A 23646-nucleotide genomic window follows, 5' to 3' on the forward strand; every position below is an offset into this window, starting at 1 on the left:
TGTATAAAAGGCTTTGGCAATATCTAGGGATATGAGGGCGAGCTCCTTCGCTCCACCCTCCACTTCGTGTAAAACATGGGTTAACCTACGGATGTTCATAGTGGTATTGAGACCCAGTATGAACCTGCACTGGTATTCGTGTATTAAACACACCATGACAGGGCGCAACCTAAGGGTCAATGCCTTACAAAGCATGGTCAGTGGTCTATAGCATGGCCCGAGCTATCAGAATCTGGTTTCCGCATCAAAGCAATGAAGCCCTCCTGCATGGATTAAGGAAGGATACCGGTATCGTTGGCCTACAAAGAGACCACCAGCAGGTGCTGATTAAGGGAGGGGAGAAGGTCTTGCCCCCAAGTAATTGCTGAATCGCCGCCCAGACTTCCTCTAAGATGAGGTTGGCATAGAGCTCCTCCTGAGACAATTCAGACTGAAGCGTATGCCTGACCCCACAAGAGAGCCCCACACAACACTCACGAACCGCAGCCTTCATTGCCTCCCGATCTACCACGTGCGGTGGATCTCAAAATACTCTCAGAGTACCTCCAAGAGCATCTTCCTGCCCTCCTTATCCTGGAGTGTCCCGAGAAGGAGTCTCCAGGCGTTGCGCACCTGAGTCTGGAGCCCATATCGGCTCTCACAGGAGAGCGGTGCATGATCCGATAAATTGCGGAACTAGTGGGTGACCACAGAAACATTCCCCGCCATGGAGTCTGAGAAAAGAATATGATCTAACTGTGGATTCTACAGATAGCCAAGTAACAAGTACATTTCCTCAGTGAGGAGCGAGTATTCCTCCAGATGTCACAGTCTCAAATTGGTAACAGCCTTGTGAAAAGAAAGTGTTGTCTTAGGTTTAGTGTTCTGGCATTGAGGGTGCCTATCCAGCTCCCCATCCAAGACACAGTTGAAGTCGCTGGTCCAGAGGACTGAAACGTCGAGCGCCGGCGAGATGACTTATTCTAACTTTGGAGAAAAACAGCCCACAGGAGTGAACATTGCCTACATCTATACAATCCAGTCTTTCCTGCAATAAAAGGTAATGGCCTTCGACATCAGCCTTTATGTAAGTACGGGCAAAGGGGACAGAGGGTGCGACCCAGATAAGGACACAACTGGCATTGGTCGAGAGGTTAGAGTAGCATTGCCCCCTCCATTTTTTGGCCAATGTAGTAGCCTCGTTGTCAGACTTGCGTACCCTGCAAGAAGGCAATATCAAAAGCATGCCACTTAAGAAAAGAGAGGACCATATAACATTTCGTGTAGGTACCCAGGCCCCTCACATTCCAGGAGATGAACTTACAAATACCGGTCCTACCCCACGACATCAAGGAGCTAATGGACAGGGCTGCTACCCTCCCAGTAATAACATGGCAAAGACCCGCAGGTCAACAACTAAATCCATATGAACATCCCCCACCACGGACAAGTACAACTTAACCACATCATCATACAAGCCCAATTGAGTAGAAGTGCCAGGACGAGCACTATCGTGAACCAACCCCCAAAGGACACACGTCAATTCTACCTTCTTTTATCTTTGGGTGGGGAGAGGGGTCCTTAGAACAGACCGACCTTCACACAAATCACATGGAACACAGTACCCCAGGTCACCCCCCCCCCCCTTACAGATGTCATTCTCTAGGAAGGGACCCCCAGCCTTGTTTCAGAGAGGCAAGAGGATAATACCCAATAATCTGTTACAGTTATATCTGATCATACATAACAAGAAGCTAGGCAAGAAACCACAGTTTCAGTTGCTACTTTGTAAAGGAGCATCGGAGTCCCCTCCACCCGAAGAAGTGGTAGCTAGCAGAGTATCAGGTACAAGGGAGTGTTTAGGGGCACTGAAGGTTGTGGTACCATCCTCCCACATCATAATACGCGAGGAGACCAGTGGGTTTAGCAGGCTCCCCGTGCACAACCCGGGAGCGTCCACCAGCACTGTGTCTAGCGTGAGTGTGGAAGGTGCCCTCAGTGAGCACTGGGGCCCTATCAGACATGTCCAGCCAGGTCCACACATCCTTAGGACACTCGAAAAATTGAGATTTCCCCAGAGATTAGGATGCTAACTTAGGACAGCATCTTTGCCTCTATAGTTTCGGTCCTATGCGTTAAGGGCACTGGGAGAAGTCCAGGTGAGGGGACATTGGGTCCAGCGCCCTGTGGAATTGTTCAATCACAAAAAAGTCCAACAGGTCTCTGGGGTGGAGGAAGTGTCTCACTGAGTCCTCCAGAAACGTATCCGCAGACCGACCCTTAGCTCACTCAGGGAAGCCCAGCAGGTCACATTGCTGTGATTCAAGTGGCCCATAGTATCCTCCACTCTATTCTCCATGGACTTTGTGATGACTGACATTTGGGAGACCTGTTGCTTAGGAAGACGTGCCTCGCTTTGCAAGATGTTATGTTGGTATCCGCAGTATCAACTTTATCTGCCACTTTGTGTTGGTCAGCTCGTAGCAGTTCTACCTCGATAGAGACACCCGCTATACGGCCCTCCAGAGCCTCTCTAAAGCCACGGATAGCTTCATGGAGGGCTGTCCAAAAGAGCTTCTCCAGGAGTTCTGGGGAATGCTCAGGGATCTCAGACCAAATCTGGCGAGTGAGCCTATGGGTGGACTGATGTGTGGTGGTATAGTGTGTGATGATGTTGCCCTGCTGAGGTCTCTGGGCTCAAGCCATACCCATAGTGCCACTTAGAGCACGCCTATCCGGTGACAACACTCCATAACACCGACAGTGCCAAGGTCAGGCAAGGAGGGCCACAACAGTTAGACCAGGACACCAACAAAGGGCTACAAAGGCCACAGAGCGAATGAGCAGAGCCCCAGTGCCTCCACGTATTCTCCTGCAGAACGGCGATCGGAACAATCAATGACCCATATGGCACACCAAGGACGCAAGGGCCCCAAAGAGGGAGACAGGGCACAGCTTAGGGAAAGCAGAGCGCAACCTTCGGCACTCTCCAGTCCCTAAGCCCACAGAGCACAGGAGCCAAGCAGGCCCCAGGACGAATCCCCTTCACAGGTTCACCGATGCAGCGCCACCGCAAGACCCCGCATCCGAGTCCACCAGCAGCACCGACATAGCAGGACCACAGTATGAGGAAACCACAAAAGTTATGGGTCAAATCCCAGTTGCTCACAGGCACAGGCCCGGTTCAGGAAGCACGTTTAGCCCTGCAGCGACATCCAGGCTAGCATAGCAATCAGTCACCATCTATCCAGCACCTGTCATGGGCTAGAGATGGGGAGCCTGCTGATGACACCAGCAGGACTAGGCCCTATGACAGGGTCGACGCATCCCCTCCAGGTACAGCCGGGGGGCAGCTGGACTAGGCCTTAACCCAAGAGCACCCCCGCACAGGTCATCCTGAGGCTGGCGCCAGAGGAGAGCAAGACAATGCTCTAGTGAGCCGAAAAACCAAGCCGGGCACCCGTGTAGAGGAAGGCCAGAGGCAACCCCGGTCCCAGCAAGCCAGGGGGAACAGTGGGCACCCCATCTCCGCAAGTCAGGAATTGGTGCAGGTGGTCCCCCAAGGCGCACTTCCCTAGAGCACCCCAGCTCCAGTCAGACGTATCAGGATTGTGCAGACTCTTGCTGCGTCGCAGTCTTCAGGGCTCTGGATGTCATGCAGGAGGAACTAAACACTGCTTCAACAGAGGAAGGCTCCTGGCCATGGGGGGAGGGGGGGGGGGTGTCACAGCACCAGCAAGCCCTGCGGATGGCGGGCCAGCAGGCCCGGGGGAGGAGTTGCCGACATTCGCAGTAAGGATTTGGCAGCCAGGAAATCCTGGGCCCTGCCAGGTCCAAAATGTTCACCTGAGGAGGCCCACACAGACCTTCGGCTCTTTCATAGGCAGCAATCCAATGGCCGCCCAATACTGAAAAACGCTCCTGGGTGCCCTGGGGTATGCAGTAGGGCTGGTGGTGCAAAAACAGCGCGGGGGAACAGGATATTTGATGAATAAGGCGGTGGGAGACTTAGTTCCCTAAAAATGCGTCTTGTTGGGCAGCTTCCCTGGCCACACCTCCACAGCGTCAGAATACCTAATGCATATCCCCTCATAAAGCAGACAGCTGTCAATACTTTTAATCCACGATTTTCCTTATCTATCATTTCAAAATCAGTTAAATAATGAAACATTTACATCCATTGGCTACTTCAAATACGAGGAGGACTCCATCTTCTTCCCACCCTACCCGCATGTTATGGTTAAATTAAACTTAAAAGAAAGTTAACTGTAAAGAAGAAAATATAATTCCTTAAAGTGAAAGGATTAACAGAACAGGATGCCACAGTAATAAGCACAACAAAAACTGCTTTTCAAGGAACACTACTTAAGAAACAATTCCTTAACACAATTACTGATCTTATATCTTAGTTTTATAAAGTATGTCCTCTCACACAACATGACCAACACCTCAAATGAAAACACTTTAGTATAGTGAATTCTTAATGTTACACACAAGAACTAAACTGCAATGCATTTATCAACCTAGGATGGCTGACAGTTAGCCTTTCTGGATTTCAAACCTATGATGTACAGTTTAGAAGGAGCTCTCGACCTGAACAACTCACTCGTCCATCAGTACCATTACAATCTTTTCACTTTTGGACTCGCCCAGTTGGTTGCGGAACACACCCATCAGGTGGGTCACACCCTGGACGGTATTTTCTCAAATGACGGCAATACAAATGTGGTAAAAGTTACTCCCCTGCCTTGGACAGATCATTATGCAGTTACGTTTAGGACTAGGGTCTCACTTCGACTGTTGCGGAAACAAATATAATCCACTAAAATCATGTCTCGCCGTTGGAATAAAGTCAGTACAGATGACTTATTAGTGGCTCTTAGTTCAGGCCCTAGGTCGCTGTCTACGGATTGTAACACGGCTGCGGCCGATATCAATGACTGGCTCCTGACAGTAGCTGACCAGGTAGCTCCCGAAAGATGGTCTACCATTAGAAGACATAAGCCGACTTCTCCCTTGTATAATTCCCATCTTAAAGCCATAAAGGTGAAATGCCGGACAGCCGAACGAAAATGGCGGCAGGATTATGACATGTGCAAAAATGACTTCTAATATGGCCCTCAAAGAATACAAGATGGCTATTATAGAGGCAAAAAAGTTGTTTTTTGCCAATAAAATAGATGAAGCACGAAACTCTTATAGAGAGCTGTTTAAAACAGTTAATTTGCTCTCTAAAGCCCAACAGAGTACTGCCTTTCATCCTGATCAAACGTTGTGCGATAGGATGGCAACTTTCTTCCAAAATAAGGTTCAAGTTATCTATGATAACCTTTCTGGAACCTGCCAGCTTCCAGATACAGTACGACACTTATTAGTGACAGTGAGACCACTCGAGGGAATTAACTAGCTTCCCCATGATTGGTCGAGAGGAAGTTGGCGATTTACTTCTCTGTTTAAAATCGGGTTCACCTAATGACCCCTGCCCAGCCACTGTGCTTCACCGTGTTGCAAATAGGATTGGGGAGGTATTAATGCCACTGTTGAATCAAATTCTGGAGTCAGGCAGCTTTCCAGCTTGCTGGAAGATGGCCACTGTTAGGCCTATTTTAAAGAAGCCTACGCTAGACCCCACAGAGCTTAAGAACTATCGTCCGATTGCCTGCCTCCCCATAATGGCTAAGATCTTGGAAAAATCTATGAACAGAACCTTGACTGACTACCTCGAAACCAATGATATATTGGATATAACTCAGCATGGTTTTAGATCCAGTCATTCGACTGAATCTGCCCTGATTGTTGTTACAGAAAAGATCCGTAGAATTATGGATCAGGGAGGAAATGCAGTCTTGGTTCTGCTTGATTTGTCAGCAGCCTTCGACACCGTGAATCACACGGTGTTGGCTCAGCGGCTCCAAGATGTGGGTATCGGGGGTTCAGCATTGTCTCTCCTTTCCTCCTTCCTGGATGGGAGAGTACAGAGCCTATGCTGGGAGGGTTTGCAATCAGTGAGATTTTTCTTGCCCTGTGGGGTCCCCCAGGGCTCCGCTCTGTCACCTACCCTCTTTAATATCTATATGCTGCCACTGGCCAGTCTGATTAGGAGGCATGGTTTTGAATTTACATCTTATGCCGATGACTCTCAGATTATAATCTCCATGGCTAAACATCCAGAGAACACGGCTGTTAGGTTTCATGCCTGTTTGGAGGAGATTATAGCTTGGATGAATCGTAGCTTCCTAAAAATAAACACCGACAAAACAGAGGTCATTGAATTTGGCCAGGGCCAACCCCGATGGGATGCTTCCTGGTGGCCTACTACAGCTGGGGAATGTCCCACCTCTGCATTTAAGATCAGAAACTTGAGGGTTATCTTTGACTGTAATTTAACTTTCTCGGCTCAAGTCAACAGTCTCACCTCCTCCTGTTTTTTCCTAATTAAAACCTTGAAAAAGATCTTTCCCTTCATAAGGAACGAACAACAGAAATTAGTAGTAGTAGCTCTCTTGCTTTCCAAATTAGACTATTGTAATGGCCTATTCTTGGGAATTAATAAGTCCCAAATGAATAGGCTTCAATCATTGCAGAATGCCGCTGCCAGATTACTTTTGGATATACCCAGAGGCAAGCCTACCTCTGCGGCTATCCGAACTCTGCACTGGCTTCCTATCCAGCATCGCGTTGAGTTTAAGGCCTTATGTTTGGTCCATAAAGCTTTCTACGGAGGAGGTGCTAGGGCTATGCGCATATTGTTTAGACCCTACATTCCGGCCCGATCACTAAGATCTGCCACCTTGAATCTTCTTTGTCTGGATAGGATTAGGAAGGCAAGATGGGGTGGTAAAGCGTTCTCCCACCAAGCAGTAAAGCTATGGAACTTGCTGCCTGTAGCCATGCGTCTACAACCTAATAGATTGGCTTTTAGGAAAGCCTTGAAAACTTGGCTGTTTGAGATGGTATAGGTTGTATGTTACAGGCTATTGGCCTTACCAGGTTCTCTTCCCTTAGCGCCAAGACGCCATGGCATACGAGCGCTCTATAAACATATATCCTATCCTATCCTACTATGACCTGCTACCCTAGCTTTTCACTGCATGTCTCAAGTTTTGGAAAATTACTGTTATCTTCTGCTCTCAATAATTCACAATCAGAGAATGTCAGAACACAACTGGGCAGACAACTGGAGAGCAAAATCATCTCTTCACTAATGGATTGGTATAAATAGCATCAAAAAGTGAACTGCCACCTCAAATGAAGAACCCTTGTTTAACCAGGTTAAATTATCCTCCTCTCCAGTTCTTAATTAAAGAAAAAACTCTGCTTGATACTTTCTCTGCTATTGGCTATTTACAGAACACAAAAATATTCCACACATTTACCTTTAAAGCAGAAAAAATATAGGTAAACAATTTCAAATCCCATAGGAACTTGAATAATCGTTATAAAACCACAACATAATTTTAAAAATCAGGGATATGTTTAAATGCAATTCCCATACAAAAGACTGTCCCTTATTGAAAGAAAAATAAACCAGTCCTAGTTTCTCGCCACCTATTTCACGTTTTTATGCTGCAGCAAACAAACAGGCCTATCATCATCCGCTGCGGAATTGGTGGATTTACCTTTTGATTTTTCAAGATCTTCTTTGTATTCTTTCTTCAGGAGTTTGACAATCTTTTTGCTGTAGTTCGATTTCTTTACTTGGAAGACTTCCACTTCCTCTGCTAGAAAAAAAACATTTTAAGAAATGGACTGAAAGACAAAACGGCAGCATAGATCATTACATAATTAAATTTGCATAACACTAATGCAAAAATCGAAGTCATTGCTTTTTAGCTTTATTCAAATTTCAAGCCAAAACATAATAAGACTTAAAGTGTGAGAATGAAATGCATACCATCATCCAAAGGGGGTCCTTTAAAGTACAGTGCATCCCCTTTGGGCCAGCTTTTCATCAATAGTGGTGTGATGGACAGGTCAAAGAAGCACAGACTGGGATTGAAAAAGGACCCTGCAACACCTCAGCAGTGTGCTCTGTGAGGAGAATGCATCTGCCCAGAGGGCAAGGATTGGTGATGGTCCCTTATAAGTGCTATGAATCCTGTAGCGAACCAGGCTGTAGGAGCAGACCTTGGACAGCTGTGCTGGTGTGGTTCAGGAAAGTAGCAAAGCTCACGTGAGGTCGAGTTTCGACGATTCCATATTATCAGCAGTTACGTGACCTCAACCGAGGAGTGGGGGGAGGGGGGGTTGGGGGGGGGGGGGGGGGGGGGAGTGTTGGGGAATCATACTGAAATGAAAAATTATATTTGTATAGCGCGTAACTACCCGGAGGCCTCGCAGCGCTTTGACTGATTACTGTGGCGGGCTACAGGGTGGATTAACAAGCTTTTGCGAACAGATGAGTTTTCAAAGCTCTTCTGAATGCCATCAGGTTATTATTCTCTCTAAGAGCTAGGGGGAGGGAATTCCAAAGCCTCGCGGCGGTGTGGGAGAAAGAACGGCCGCCCCATCGGGCTTTGTTGATTTTAGTTGTGGTAGCTAGATGCAGTGAACCGGAGCGGAGGGCTCTGGACGGGGCGACTAAGGGGAACAGGATGGAAGGGCCTGTTCGGTGGAAGGATTTGTGCACAATGCACATGCCCTTAAACTGTGCTCTAGCAGCCACTGGGAGCCAGTGTAGTTCTTTTAGGGCTTTCTTGGCTGACTGCCAACAGGGGATGTGTTTTTTTTTTGGTTTTTTTTGGGTTTTTTTGTAACCGTTTATTACAAGACTCAAAAATATACAAATATGGGCCTACAACCTTCCGGCCGGCCGCTAGCAATGAAAGGAGCATACGATATACATTTATAAAACACATGGTGCTGCGGATGAGCATGCACAGGAGTTAACATCGTTGAGAGCCACATCATCCAGACCCCACTATACGGTTCCATTTTAAACTTAAAGAACAACAAATACAAACAAACCCACAAGGCAATCCTCAATCGGAAATAGCAACACGTGCTCCCCTAGAGGGGGGATCCTAGCCATCCATAGGAATCTCAAGAGGGGGGAGAGATCAAAACTAGGGCTGGGTAAACCCAATGCCCGGTACCGGGGGGATGAGTTGGCTAAGGGGACGGGGCCGGCGATGGATCGGGCAATAACGGTGGAGCACAGATTCCCCCGCGGTAGGCGTTCCAGGGGCCCCATACTTTCACCCATGTCCCAGGCTTACCTCTCGCCACATACACCACCTTTTCCCGAAACATGCACCAATCCATATGTTCCTTCCAGGCCGAGACAGTCGGGGGCCTCTGGGATCCCCACAGTTGAGCAATATCACGCTTGGCAACCATATACCCCAGAGTCACCCACCACGTCTGCGGCACCGAGTAATCGGTAGGATCCCACACATTCAACAGGCATCTCCTCGCTTCGGGCAACAGCGCCACATGCGTAACCACTCGCAGCACCTCATGCACACCACGCCAGAACCCCTCCACCTCCGGGCACTCCCACAAGATATGCAGAAAAGTCCCCAACGCACCACACCCACGCTTACACAAACCGCCCTCAGCATAGCCCATACGCAGGAGCTTTGGCCCCGTCATGTAGACCCTGTGGAGTATCTTGAGCTGGACGAAACGAAGGCGAGCCGGTATGGCCACCTCTTTCGGGGAGGCCACCGCGGAGATCCAGTCCTCGTCGTCCAGCTCCAGCCCATCGGCTACCCAAGCCTCACGAAGGGCAGTCAACAAGCCTGAGCGGTCGTTGATCAGTTTTTTGTAGATCAGTGAGATCGTGCTGTCAGGGACGTGTCCATCCAGCACTCTATCCTCCAGGGGGGAATACTCCGGGATGGAGGCAACATCCGGAAAGACGGAGCCCAGTGCATGACGGACCTGCAAATACCGAAAGTACTCGCTGCCCTGTAACTGAAATTCCGCCTGCAGCATCTCGAACGTTTTAAATCCTCCCCTCGTCCAGAGATCCCCCACTTTGCTAATGCCTATTATATCCCACTTCTCAAAGCCCTTCGAGGTCCACAAGGAGCCCAACCGCTCAGACGCGTATAGTGGTGACGCCCGGGTCAAACGGTCCTTCCACCCCATAGCTGCATTGGCCGCGTGGGACACTCGCACCATGACACGCGTGGGGCCCGTTAGGCGAGCGTCGGGCGCGGTAGAGTAGAGCGCTCGATTATGGTCACCACCTGGAAGTAGCATCCTATCCATTTCAAATGCCGGGTTTAAGGCGGGCCCATATAGGCCCTGATTAATGGCAGCTAGCTGGGAGGCCCAATAGTACCGTTTAATATCCGGGAGGGCAATTGCCCCGTCATACCATGGGAGCGTCAGCTTCGCCAGGGCAATACGTGGCCTCCCGTACCAAAACAGGCGGCGCTGCAAACTCTCCACCTCGCGGAAGTAGCGCGCTGGGACGAGGTCCATAGTGTTCTGCAACGCGTACAGGAAACGCGGCAGCGACATCATTTTAAACAATGCCGCCCGGCCGAGCGGCGAAAGCGGCAAGCGCCGCCAGCGCGCGACATCCTCTTTCAGACGCTGGAGGGGGGGAAGCAAGTTCCGATCATACCGGGCCTCCGGGTCCAGAGTAATGAAGACACCCAGGTACCTAAATCCCTGCGGGGCGACCTGGATCGGACAGCCCCGCGGGAGGATAGGAGCCTCCCCGGAGAGAACATACACACACGATTTAGCCCAGTTGATGACAAGACCGGAGTTACGACCGAATGAATGCGAAACATCAACCAGTACTATGAGTGATTTACGTGGGGAAGCTAGGTACAAGAGGATGTCATCAGCGTATAGGGATACGCGGTCCTCATACTCGGGGGTCCAGCGGAGACCACGGATGGAAGGCTCCCACCGCAGCCACTCCGCCAGGGGCTCCAAGGCAAGTGCAAAGAGGAGCGGCGATAAGGGGCAGCCCTACCGTGTGCCCCGGCCCAGCTCGAACGGAGCCGATACTCTTCCGTTCACCACCACCTGCGCCAATGGGCCCGAATACAGCAATTTGACCCAACTAATGAACCCTGGGCCAAATCCAAACTTCGCAAGCATCGCCCAGATGTATGGCCATTCAAGCGTGTCAAACGCCATGGTGGCGTCTAAGGACGCCAAAATGGCCGGCTCCCGCATGAACGGGACACGTGCGAGCACACCGTGCAAACGCCGCAGATTAAGGGCTGTGTTGCGATGGGGAATAAAGCCGGACTGGTCCTGATGAACCAAATCGCCCACCACGCCGACCAGCCGATTTGCCAGTACCTTGGCGAGAATCTTGGGCTCCGCATTCAGTAGCGAAATGGGCCGATAGGATGTAACCCGGTCCCGAGGTCTCCCCTCCTTGTGGATGACCACGATTGTAGCCAGACGCTGGTCCAGCGGGAGGGAGCCCACCGAGTGTGCCGCCAGGAACATAGCCCGGAGGTGGGGTGCCAGCGTATCCGGTCGCAACTTGTACAACTCGATAGGGAGACCATTCGGACCCATGGCCTTGCCTGAAGCGACTGAGCGTATGGCGAGGGCGACTTCGTCGGAGGTGGGAGCGGCGTCCAGCGACACCCTGTCATCCCCGGAAAGGGACGGCAGCGCGATATCCCTGAGCAGGGCACGGGAATCCTCTTCCGAGCAGGGAGACACCGGGGAATACACCCCACGGAAATAATCCGCGAAACAGGAGACTATTTCTTCTGGCTCAGTTACACACACACCATCCGTTTTCTCAATCAGCGGGACCACACGATCCGCTCTCTCTTTTTTGTCCAACCACGCTATCAGTTTACCAGCCTTATCACCCACATCATACAGTCGCCCCTGTTGCTCTCTACTGAGGCCCCTGGCCGCCTCCGTGACGAGGGCCCTATAGGCCGCTTGCTTGAGTTGGAGGACATGTAATGCGGCATCCGTCACCCCACCTTCTAGATTACCCTCCAACTCGGCTATTTCAGCCTCCATCCGGGTCACCTCCTCCCGCTCGCGCCTCCGGGCGTGGGAAATAAGGGATAGGGCCTCCCCTCGGAGTACTGTCTTGAAGGCCTCCCACAGTGGTACAGCCGAAGGCACGGACCCCACATTCTCATCAAAATATCGCTAAAGGGATTTAATCAATTCAGCGCGAATGGTGGGGTCGCGCAGGTACCAAGGATTGATTGGAACCACCCTACCCTCACCCCTCGGAAAGACATCAAAGTGTAGTAGGAGTGGGGAGTGGTCCGAAATACCCCGTGGCAAATGGCGCACCTCTCCCACCCTCCCAACATAGGCCGCCGGGACAAGGACATAGTCTAGTCGTGAGAGACTACCATGGGCTCCCGAGTGGAAAGTGTACTGCAGCTGCGTGGGGTGTTTTAAACGCCAGCAGTCCACTAATCCAAATGTATCCAAGAGGCCGGATAGCCACGCCTGTGCCCGGGGGAGGTCCCTAGGGGGGTGACGATCCACAGTCCCAGATACCACCGCATTGAAATCCCCCCCCACAACCAAAAGCCCCCCGGAAGGCCAAGGAGAAGGCGCCCCAGGTCTGCAAAGGTGGTCGACTGCAGTCCCGGTGGGATGTATACTGACACAAAGACAACCACTTTGCCCTCCAGTCTTCCCACCAAGACCGTGTAACGTCCTCTGTCATCGTGGAGCACCTCATCAATCTCCAACGGGAGCGAGTTCTTCACCATGATGCCCACACCCCTTGAGCCAGACGTGAAGCCCGAGTGGGCCACTAGGCGATAGCCACGCCGATTCATGGCGCAGAAGGAGTTGCCAATGAGGTGTGTCTCCTGCAGAAAGACTACATCGGGCGAGATTCGCTTCAAAAACTGCAGGACCACACCTCGTTTGATCCTGTCCCCCAGTCCATTCACATTCCAAGACAACAAAGTTAATTCCCTACCCCCCATCATATACAGAAGCCATCATTCGTCCCCCGGAGAGCACTTTAGAACTAACACAAAAATACGTTTGCCTTGTGATAAAAACGAACAACACCCCATCCCTACCCACCCACCCCAACAGAACTCCTCCCTCCCTGCACCCCTGCATGAGCCCGAACAGCCCCCCCAACGTGCAGTGTGCCTGTCGCCCCATATATAGTTAAACTAACTAGACCCCCTAGAGGAGGAGGGAGAACCCCCAATAGACCCAACACAACCTCCATAGGAGGGGAACTTACGAAGACTGACGCAGAATCGAAAGTGGCATCATTTTCGTCCAGAGTGAGGCCCAATATTAAACTCTCAATCCCGATCCAGCGTGCCGTCTCCCCCCGCCGCCCCCCCCCCACCCCCCCGATCACGATCCCCGGACAGAGTATCCAGCCAGTCTCCGGCCGCTTCGGGACGATCAAAGAAGTGCGTGCGACCATCCACCTCCACTCGCAGCTTGGCTGTGAAGAGCATGGCGTATTTGAGGTTTAGGTCCCGAAGACGGCGTTTGACGCCTAGGAAGCTCAGTCTCTGCTTCTGGACCGCTGGGGTGAAATCAGGGTAAAAATTTACCTCCATATTGTCAAACTTGACCGGTCCATGCAGTCTGGAGGTTTGCAGGATAGCGTCTCTGTCCCGAAAATTGAAAATCCGGGCAATGAGAGGTCTCGGAGGGGCTCCGACCTTCGGCCTTCCCCCGGGAACCCTGTGGGCCCTCTCCACAGCGAAGAGTTTACTCAGCCCCCGTGGCTGGAGATGGGTAGCAATCAGGTCCTCCACAAAGAGATCCGCCGCCGCCTCCTCGCGTCCCTCGGGCACCCCGATGATGCGGATGTTGTTCCTCCGTGCCCGACTCTCGGAGTCCTCCAGGCGACGATCCATAAGCGCACTCGCCTGACCAAGCCGGCGCACCTCTGTTTGTAAGGCCGCCACATCTGTCGTAAGGCCCGATGCGGTGTGGGCCAAAGAATCCACTCGGTCGTTGGTTTTGGAAAGATCGGCCCTCACCAGGCAAACATCCACGAGGACCGAGTCGATCTTCTGTGCCAGTGTATCGAACCGCTGGCCCACCGAGGCCTTCATCTCGCAGAGTCAGATCTGCGGGCAGGTCTGGGGCATCAGGAGGGCTCTCAGGGGACTTGCGTGGTCCATCGGGAGATCCCTTCTGGAGGGTATAGCGGTCCATACTGTTGGCCTGATGGACGGCGCCACGCCGGGTCGATTTGATCTTTGCACGGTCTCCATCTTGTTTCGTGGACATGGCCACCAGTCGCACCAGCCACGTCGTGTAGGGCAGGAAAGCAGGGCCACGAGCTCCGGGGGGGCCACCTCAGAGCAGCGGGGTGGATCACAGCCTGCAGGGTCTCCCAGCAAGGCCACACCAACACCAAGAGCTCCGCGACCCAACCTCGCAGAGACGGCAAGGGGGTGCGAAAGCGAAAGTGCGGGGTACGCGAGTCGCCAGGCCCTGCCTGCCGCTGTTGTTCACTTTGTCACTGGATCACCCCACAGCGCAAATCCGGGGTCCGGCGAGGGGAAGGCCGCAAACCTCAATCGGTGCTCACTCCGGTGTCCGAGGTCCGATTCGGAAGCGGGAAACGGGTGCCACCTCAGCTCAGGTTCACCAACATAGTCCCCTCATCCAGGGCAGGATAATTTCAGGATAATCGTAGGAGGTTGCGGAGGTCCTCGGGAGCCTCGCACCTACGCGGCCATCTTGGTTGCGCGCTAGGCTCCTCCCCCCCAACAGGGGATGTTGAACAGTAATCGGGCGGCACAGTTTTGCGTGACTTGGAGCCTGTTGGTCACTGCTGCCGGGGCTCCTAGGTATAAAGCATTTCCATAATCCAGGCGGGAGAGTATCAGGGCCTGAACCATGATTCTCCTCGCCTGGAAAGGAAGCAGAGGGAGCACTTTGCGGAGCATTTTCATTAGCCCGACACACGTGGAGGCCGTTTTGGTGGCCTGGACCGAAAAGTCTAGCGCTTTATCGAGCCAAATTCCAGGGCTCTTTATCGGAGGTTTTGGGGGGGGGGGGGGGGGAAAGGAGCGCCGAGACATGTGGGCCAGATGGAGGCCAGAGTGGTCGGTGGAGAGTTGCCCAGAAGCATAATCTCCGTCTTCTCCCCGTTGAGTTTGGGACAGGAGGATTGCATCCACTTAGCGACAGCCTCTAGACAGGGACCCAAGGTGTTGGACGACCCCTCAGTGTGGTTCAGGGAGACCACCAGTTGGGTGTCGTCCGCGTAGGTGACAATACGCACACCGAAGGGCTGGACTATCTCTGCTAGAGGTCGCATGTAGGCATTAAAAAGTGTGGGGCCTAGGGAGGAGCCCTGGGGAACCCCACAGCGAAGTGGTTGCTTGGGGGAGACTACCTCGCCCTCGAACACCTGGAAGAATCGCTCATCCAGGAAGGAGGTCAGCCATTCCAGGGCCACGCCCGACACGCCCATGCCCATGCCTTTCAGACGATGTAATAGTGTGGCATGGTTAACCGTGTCGAACGCGTCACTGAGGTCGAGTAGTATGATGGCTGCTTTTCCTCCCCGGTCCAGCACAGCTCTAGTTTCTTCCGTCACTGCTAAGAGGGCAGTTTTGGTTCCGTGCTGAGGGCGGAACCCCGTCCGAGAGGCACATAGCAGATTATTAGATTCTAAATAATCTACTAGGATGTTATTGATGTGCCTCTCAAGCAGTTTGCTCATCCAGGGAAGTAGGGAAATAGGGTGAAAGTTGGCCAAGTTGTTCTGGTCTAAGGCAGGCTTTTTCAGGAAGGCTTAAACCATCGCACACTTCCATGGAGCTGGGACGGAGTTAGAGGTGATGGAGGCGTTAAGGACATCCAGGATGACCGGACGAGTGGCATCAATGACCTTAGTAAGAGTCTGCGGAGGTCATTGGGAGATCCCGAGGTGACTTTAGGGATCATTCTGTCTAATGTGATGGAATCTAGGAGGGGGAATTTGTCCAGCGAGCAGGGGACAGGGAGGTCAGAATCTGTTGTGGTGGTAGACTCCGTGTCACCACTACCAGTGGCAAATGAGGAATAAATGGCCTGGATCTTCTGGGAGAAGAAAGTGGCTAGGTTGTTACAACGGGTTTGCGCGCCGTCAGATGACGGACGCTCTAAAGGGGGGGGGGGGGGAGGAAATTAGAGATTTGGCTATTTTAAAATTTTCTTTAGGGGAATTTACAGCTAGGTTAATTTTAGATTCATAGACTTGGGCTTGTACAGATTTTATTTCATTTTTGTAGAGCTTTATTGCGGCTCTGTACTCAGCTTTCTTCAGTTGCCAGTGTTCTTGTCTCCAGGCTCTTTCTAGTTTGCGGCAGGATTGTTTCATAGTTCTAAGGGCGGGGGAGTACCAGGGGGCGACTTTGGATCTCTTTATCGAGTGCAGGGATTCCTTCGGGAGGACTTGGTCAAGGGTACTAGAAATCCATTTGTCAAAATTGACAGTGGCTGTATTGGGGTTAGTCACCTTCGGGGGTGGGTGTTCGGTGAGAGCCAGTTTCCACTTGGGGAGCGAGACCCATTTTCTTCCCCAGTGTTTATTGTGATTTTGTAGAGTGGGGGGGGGGGGGGGGGGGGTGCATGTGGACCATGTAAAGGGTACTAAGAAGTGATCAGTCCAGGGCAGTGGTATGGGTACCTCGACAGTTAGGCTATCTAGATTACTATAGATGTGATCTAGGAGGTGCCCCTTGGTGTGCGTCGATTGAAAACCTTTCTGAAGCAGGTCGATGGCCTGGAGGTTCGATCGAAAACTGTTGGCTGCTGAGTCAAGTGGATCGTCTAGATGCAGATTCAGGTCGCCCAGCAGGGTGAAATTAGGTTGGGAACTATGTCCGTCATATTAGTGACGAAGTCGCTAAGGGTACCAGGTGGTCGATAAACTAAAATACCAGAGAAGGTGGTGGTGGGGGAAAATTCGAGAGTGAAGTGTAGGTTCTCACAGGCTGGCGTAGTGGAGGGAGTGACGCGGCATCTATAGTGGTCTCTATAAATGATGGCCAACCCTCCGCCTCTATAAATGATGGCCAACCCTCCGCCCCTGCCTGTCTTGCGGTCCAGTCGCTTGAGAGTGTAGCCTTGGGGGGTAGCCCATACTGTTGCAGGATCGGTTTCTAGCTGGAGCCATGTCTCTGTTAGAAAGAGGGCTTCAGGATTGAGCTCCTCTATCAGCATGGCCAGTTCAGTGTAGTGCTTCGGCAAAGATCGGCAATTGAGGAGGAACATCCTCCATTTGTGCATGGAGGGATGTTTCCCTGTATTTAGGGTGGACAGACCCCAATCACATGTTTTACAACGGGCCTTCGTATTTATAAGGAGAACCGAATGTAAGCATAGTGGGTTGGTGGTAGGTCGTAGTGCGTGCAGGGAGGAAGCGCTGTATGAGAGGAGGTTTCCTACCATCGTGCGGTCTGGGACCGGGAGCTGGAAGCGTCTGGACGCGGACTGGCGCAGACTGGCTTCTCTTGGCGCCTCTTCGGCGCGTCTACGGCGCTACCGCTGCGCGGTGAAATAAGTGTTTAGTATAGATTGGGCTCGAGTAAGACTGGAGCGTCAACCCAGTAAGATGGCCGCCGAGTATTGGCACCACCAGGAAGTATGAGTGCTCTGTTCTCCCTCCACAACAAACAGCCTAAATCGCTGCGGTGGACCGGGGAGTCAGTGCACAGTTCAATTATTATCAGCAACAGCAGTATTTTGAAAGCACAGGAACGATTTTTAAAAACGCATGCAGCAATACACAAACTGTGCTGTCACCTGGAGCGCTAGCGCAGGAGTGATCAGTTTCAAGATTTTACTCTGCGCGTCAGCGCTGGGAGCCTAAGTAGTCAGGGCTCGAGGAAGACTGGAGCGTCAACCCAGTAAGATGGCCGCCGAGTATTGGCACCACCAGGAAGTATGAGCGCTCTGTTCTCCCTCCTACTGCCTGCACATTTGAATACACTGACGACCAACATGAAGGGCATACATTGTAAGGTGTTGTCATGGAAAGATGCCTCAAGCAGAGGTTCTATCGAACTGAGAGGAAGTGCTCTTGCCTGGATAAATGATTAGGCGAGTTGGAGGCGAAAGCATAGAAACATAAGTCGACACTGGCAGGCCAGATGAAGGTTAAAGATTGTGCAATGTCCACCAGAGTCGCTGCAGCAACACGTTGAACTAGAGTAAACAATGATGGCTGCCAGACAGAGCCTTTTGGGTTCCACCTGCTCCCAAAATGTAAGATGTTTGAGAAGTTGCTGCTTGAGTTCTTGATGGCTGAGGTAATGGGGCCCGAGAACTCTGTTGCACTAGACATTTGCAGCACTATCAGGTAGACCACCAAGAGGACATGGAGTGAGAACCCCTCGTGGAGAGACAATCTTATTAAAAATGGCAATGCTGGTGAGGGAATCTTTGCCTGCACAACACATGCGCTGCAAGACATTGTTTAAAATTCAGTGGTCTTACAACCCAGCCACAGCATACTATCAGTTGTTTTCATTGTCACCCACATTTGTAATATTTCGATAGCTTAGCTCTTGTAGGCTTCCCTTAATTTGTCGTGTTATCTCCTCCCTTGAGCATGGACCAAGTACACTTGTTCCTCCTCTGCTTTTTGCAAAGCACTATTCTTTTTTTCTATGCATTTCAGGATGAACAGTGTGCTCTCCTACTTTGAACATGCATACTGCATCATATTTAAGTTTCTTTGATCCAATGAGCACTCACATAGGAGGGACCTACTGGATTTCTCAATGCTTGTTTGGCATTACAGTGCCTAATCCTGGTTGATGGTTCTGGAAGGCAGAGAACAGGATGGCAAGACAATTCTTGTGTAAGACGAACCCTAATTTGTCAAGCCAGACTTCTATCTCTGGGTTTTTGCATATAACAATAGGGGTTTACTTGAAGCAAGGGAAACAAGATGTCAAAACAATTCTTGAGTGTCCACTAATTGGTTGCTGGAAAACTCAACTTTTGTTCTTACCAGACGTCTGTGTGTGAGTTATTGTGGGTACAGTTGCCGCCTCACATTTTTAGAGTTAGATTTGGGACCACAATATGATTACCACAGTACACTACGCCTAACCCCCCCCCCCCCCAGTTGAGTGTGACCAAATGACTTTTGCCATCTTATAAATGACGAAAGTGTGAAGGTTTCGCCACAGGAACTTTTAGACCATTGGTTAGGACGTGCTCAGGAGCAATTTCCACTCACTAGCTTGTGGCCCCTTCAGAAAACGCCTGGATCTGAGGAAGAAGAGGAGTGGACTTGTTGTATGTGACCCGAGAGGAGCCCTGAAGGACTGGACCTGCTCCCTCTTGCCCCCAGGACATATAGATGGACTCCAAGGGTCATAAGGATGACCTCTTTTTAAAGCTACAGGGATACAACAAACTACAATTTAGCCTCTGTATGGCATGCTGCAGGTTTTTAAGTGTCTCCCCTGAGGGAACTTTAGAAGTGTACTCTTGTGGTGGACTGGACCTTTTTAAAAGGACTAAATCAGAAGACAAAATTTTTGACTAAGACATACCTGGTTGGTGTACCCGACCAGCGCTCCATACCGGTCAGCATCAACTTTTGCCTACGTCATGGTTTACCACGACCCATCATTGACACTACCATTGACTATCATTGGCACTTTGTTTCTTGGCGCCATTCCTACTTAGAACGTCATAACGGCAGTTCCGCTTACTGGATTTGTGTCACTTTGGTGTAGTTTTGTTGATTAAATTGTACTTTATTTTACTAATTCGGTGTGGGATTTTTATTTCTTTACAATTTGACTTTATAACTGTTTTGGTACTGCATAAATATTTTTACACATTAAGCTTGCTTGTTTTGTGCCATAGCTAATGGAGGGGAGGGAGCAACCAATCCACCAATTTCTTACAGTGCTTAAGTAGTGTGGCGTCCTGGTATTGGCTCTATGGCGGGCCATTTGGGGATTCTGTTGGCAAGCCACATTGTGTGGTTGAGTGGTTTGAAGGGCGGGGGTTATTGTGTTAACATCACGTAACTAACATCACATCCTGTAAAGTGGGAAAGCGGCTAGCAGCATTCCACCCTAAACTGTGTGAATATTGAGACGGCCTTGTGTTATTTCTGTGTGGGGATTCGGGTCTTGCAACCATAAGTCTAACCAGATACATCTGTAGAGATGTCAAGCAGGGGCAACAAGTCCACATAACACAATCTGTATTCTTACTGTACAAACATTATGCTAAGGCACTTCTATAACTTGCACATGTCAATGTTGATGTGTCAGATAAGTTCCCTCGGACTAATGCCGCACTACACAAATAACACCAACGAAAATCTATAGGTTAAACACCTAGCTGCAGCAATATGTGGCCTAAATCTCTCAGGCTCATCAAGCAATACAGAGCCAGATTCCACCAACTGTTCGATTTATAACCTGCTACTAAATAACGGGTTTTAAGTATTTCCCTTCAAACACGCCCCAACATTCGCTTTCTCGGACACACTCATCTAGAAAGCCATAGGAGAAGGTTGGTCTCTGTTGGTAGTGCTTTAAATTGAGAAGCATACACGTCAGGACTCCCTAACCCACGCTTCACACTACCACTTTGAGCGTGTTGCGCCTTCACTGCAGATTACTACCTAAAAGTAAAATGTTCTGTCCTTCCAGCACATCCTACACGATTAAGACCTCACCACTCAGCAAACATGTACTCATCATTTTAAACGCATCCACCCGACTAAGCCCAAATCCGCCATACACTCAATTTCGACCCAAACTGTCCTCACGACACTCACCTCAGCCGCCCCAAACGTATCACCCTGCCTCGCCTTCCCGATGCAACCCTTTCCCACAGAGACATAACCTCAGCCTTACCTTCCACCTCGTCCATGAAGCTGAGAGGGGCGCTCTTGGACACCCCGCTTTCCTCGCGTGCTTTCTTTCGCACCTTGGGCCGGGACTGTGCCTGAGGGAGCCCGTTGTTGCTCTGTGAATTCATGACTGCTGAGGCATCGAAAGGAGTGTATCCAGGCTCCGATCCGGAGATGACCATCCAGGCGTTGAGCGCTGGATCCTGGGCCATGCCGTAGGTCTGGTATATCACGGGGGGTTCGGGGATCTGTTCATTCTCCTCCTCTTTCTCTCTCTCCTCCGACTCAGAATCGTTCCTCTTGCGTAGGTTCACTCGACGGACCTTGCGAAACATGGCGATTAGAAAGAAGGCCGGTAGTTAGTAACCGAGAGCAGCGCGAGAATTGGATACCTGCAGCGGCCCCGGTACTACCACCAAGTCCAAGCACACCGGAAGAGCGTCGCAAGAAACTGGAACCATAGAGTAGCGTCACGGCAGTGCCTCCAGACAGACTACCAACGCCCCCTGCCGAAAGCGCCAGGAACAACAGACTCCGGTCAACTAGACAGACGTCACAGCTACGCCAACCTTTTTGGATTGAGACTGGAGAACCTGGCTTCGTTCTGGCGAGGGGAAAATCAAACTGTCGCGCTGTCTGTGAGGAAACCTAAGTTCCACATTTTGCCTGTTGTACATAATATATATCACTGATGTACGTAATAAATATAATTACTAGTTGTAGGGACCACAGACTCTGGTATTTGTTCAAATGAGTTTATACGTAGGAGAACAGGCAGGTGCACCTCACCCCAGCTCCGACCACTGTAACTGGACTACATTCTCGAACTAGTGGTATCCAGTCACCTAGGTACCGGTGACTAGGATACCACATCTTCCCTCTTTAATAAAATACAATAACTTATAGAACAAGGTATATTAAAGTATTCTAACAAGTTGACATGAGAAAAATGTTTACCATAAGAATACAAGAAGAGGAGAACAAGTAAAGAAAACGAGAACATGGCAAATGAAAACAACATAGTAATGTCACCACTTCTCCTCTTGAACAAAACAGAGACGTAAACAAGCATTGGCATAGCCAATAGGTCTCACCTTTGGGACCTTATAAGTGTTTAGCTATGCAACAGTTGAAGTTGTTGCACCAAGGATATTGTGCTGGATAACTAAACACTTATAAGGTCCCAAAGGCGAGACCTATTGGCTATGCCAATGCTTGTTTTTTTTTTTAACAAATTAAGCACTGTTATTGGAGTATAAATGTGGACAGCTAGGGTCACTTGCAAGAGAACATCAGTTAAGAGTGTGGGTAGATGTAATGTTATAGCATGGTGTCCGCCGACCGAGTAGTGTTTATACCTTGACACCTATTAAAATCCACAGCAAGTAAATCTTCAGTAGGTTTATTAAGAAACAGCACGGCAGTACATTCATCCAGATGTAGACTCCAGGCGCAACTGAGTCTCTCACTGGAAAACTTCTCATACAATCTAAATGAAACTTGGAATGCACAACAAAAGAAAACAGAGCGCATGCCAAGAGTAAAGACATAAGTACAGGCAATTAAAGTGACAGAACTTAAAATGCAACACATCCCCCTAATTTAATAAATAAAAAAAACCAAAATATAAGCAAAAACAATAATGGGGAAAACAAAGAAATGTAAACATAATCATTTAACCTTCTGGGAAAATATCTTAAATGGTTAGAGGTCCTGACCCTAGAAAAGACAGGATCATCTTTATTCACATTGTTGGATTCACCAGAGGTACCAGCACTACATTTGTTACTGTGGTCAGGCTTACTAGAAGAGTTTGTTGGTGTATCGCCACACACGTTAAGTGGAAATTTGGCAACTCTTCTAATGTTCCATACCTTACCATCTTGAGTGGCAACAGAGTTCCTAAAAACCCTTTTAACCTGGATGTCCTTTCCAAATCTGCTGGCACCCTTGCTGATGAGGCCTGGTTTTAAAATCCTAACCCAATCACCAATTTTAAAAGATGGAACTTTAGTTTTCCACTTCTTATCAAACCAAGCACAAGTTTTCTGTTGTTTGTTTTCCACTCTAAGAGCAATGTCTCTTACACATTCACTGCTCAGATTTTTTTAAATACAATTCTCTCTAAACCACCATAGGCACATTTTAGAAGCTGGATCTCTTCCCTTCAACAATTTGAAAGGGCTGACTTCAGTCGTGGTATGAGGAGTTATTCTATATAACCATAATTTCTCTCTAACTCTACTCAACCAATCATTCCCTTGTTTGACAGATTCAACAATAAAATCCTTCAAAACACCGTTAAATCTTTCAACCTGACCATTTTCATGTGGTCCATATAAGGAAGTAAAAACATGTTTAATGCCACATTCACCTACAAAGTTTTTCGTCTCTGAAGAAGTAAATTGTACTCCGTTGTCAGTTACAAGACACGATGGACATCCCTCACGTGCAAATATCTCTTTTAAGAAATTTAAAACGATTCCCGTGGTGATTTTGGTCACAAATTTTACCTCCGGCCACTTTGAATGGTAGTCTACTAAGACTAACGCAAACCGATAGTTTTCCGGCAACATATTGAATGGACCTGAAATGTCAAAAGCTAACTTTTGCCATGGTTCTTTGGGCCATTCAACCATTCTTAAAGGAGGAGTTTTAACGCTCAGCATTCTCTCACTAGATACACATAATTTGCATTCCTTGACGAAGCAATCGATAAATTTGTCCATTCCTGGCCACCAAAAAAAATTGCTGATTAGACGTTTCATAGATGAGATGCCAGCATGAGTCTTGTGAGCTATTTTAAGAACAACATCTTGCATTCCTTTTGGGGCAATACATTTACTATTTTTAAAAAAAAAGTCTCCCTCAAATTCCAGTTC

General features: G+C 49.7%; 1 protein-coding gene across 2 annotated transcripts in view; it reads right to left on the minus strand.

Moving 5' to 3' along the window:
- PAXBP1 (PAX3 and PAX7 binding protein 1) overlaps nucleotides 1-21221 on the minus strand; it is a 267714-nt gene extending 246493 nt beyond the window's left edge. The window contains exons 1-2 of one of the 2 annotated variants that reach the window (XM_085623123.1): nucleotides 20769-21221; nucleotides 7599-7697 (exon numbers count right to left, since the gene is read on the minus strand). In XM_085623123.1, coding sequence (XP_085479249.1) covers nucleotides 7599-7697; nucleotides 20769-21099 — 430 coding nt within the window. In that variant the 5' untranslated portion in view covers nucleotides 21100-21221. Of the gene's footprint in view, nucleotides 1-7598; nucleotides 7701-20768 lie in introns of both variants that reach the window. The other variant, XM_085623122.1, reaches the window with a different exon arrangement.
- Nucleotides 21222-23646: the final 2425 nt, after the last annotated feature.

This window comes from Triturus cristatus, chromosome 8 (assembly GCF_964204655.1).
Source record: "Triturus cristatus chromosome 8, aTriCri1.1, whole genome shotgun sequence".
Taxonomy (NCBI): Eukaryota; Metazoa; Chordata; class Amphibia; order Caudata; family Salamandridae; genus Triturus; species Triturus cristatus.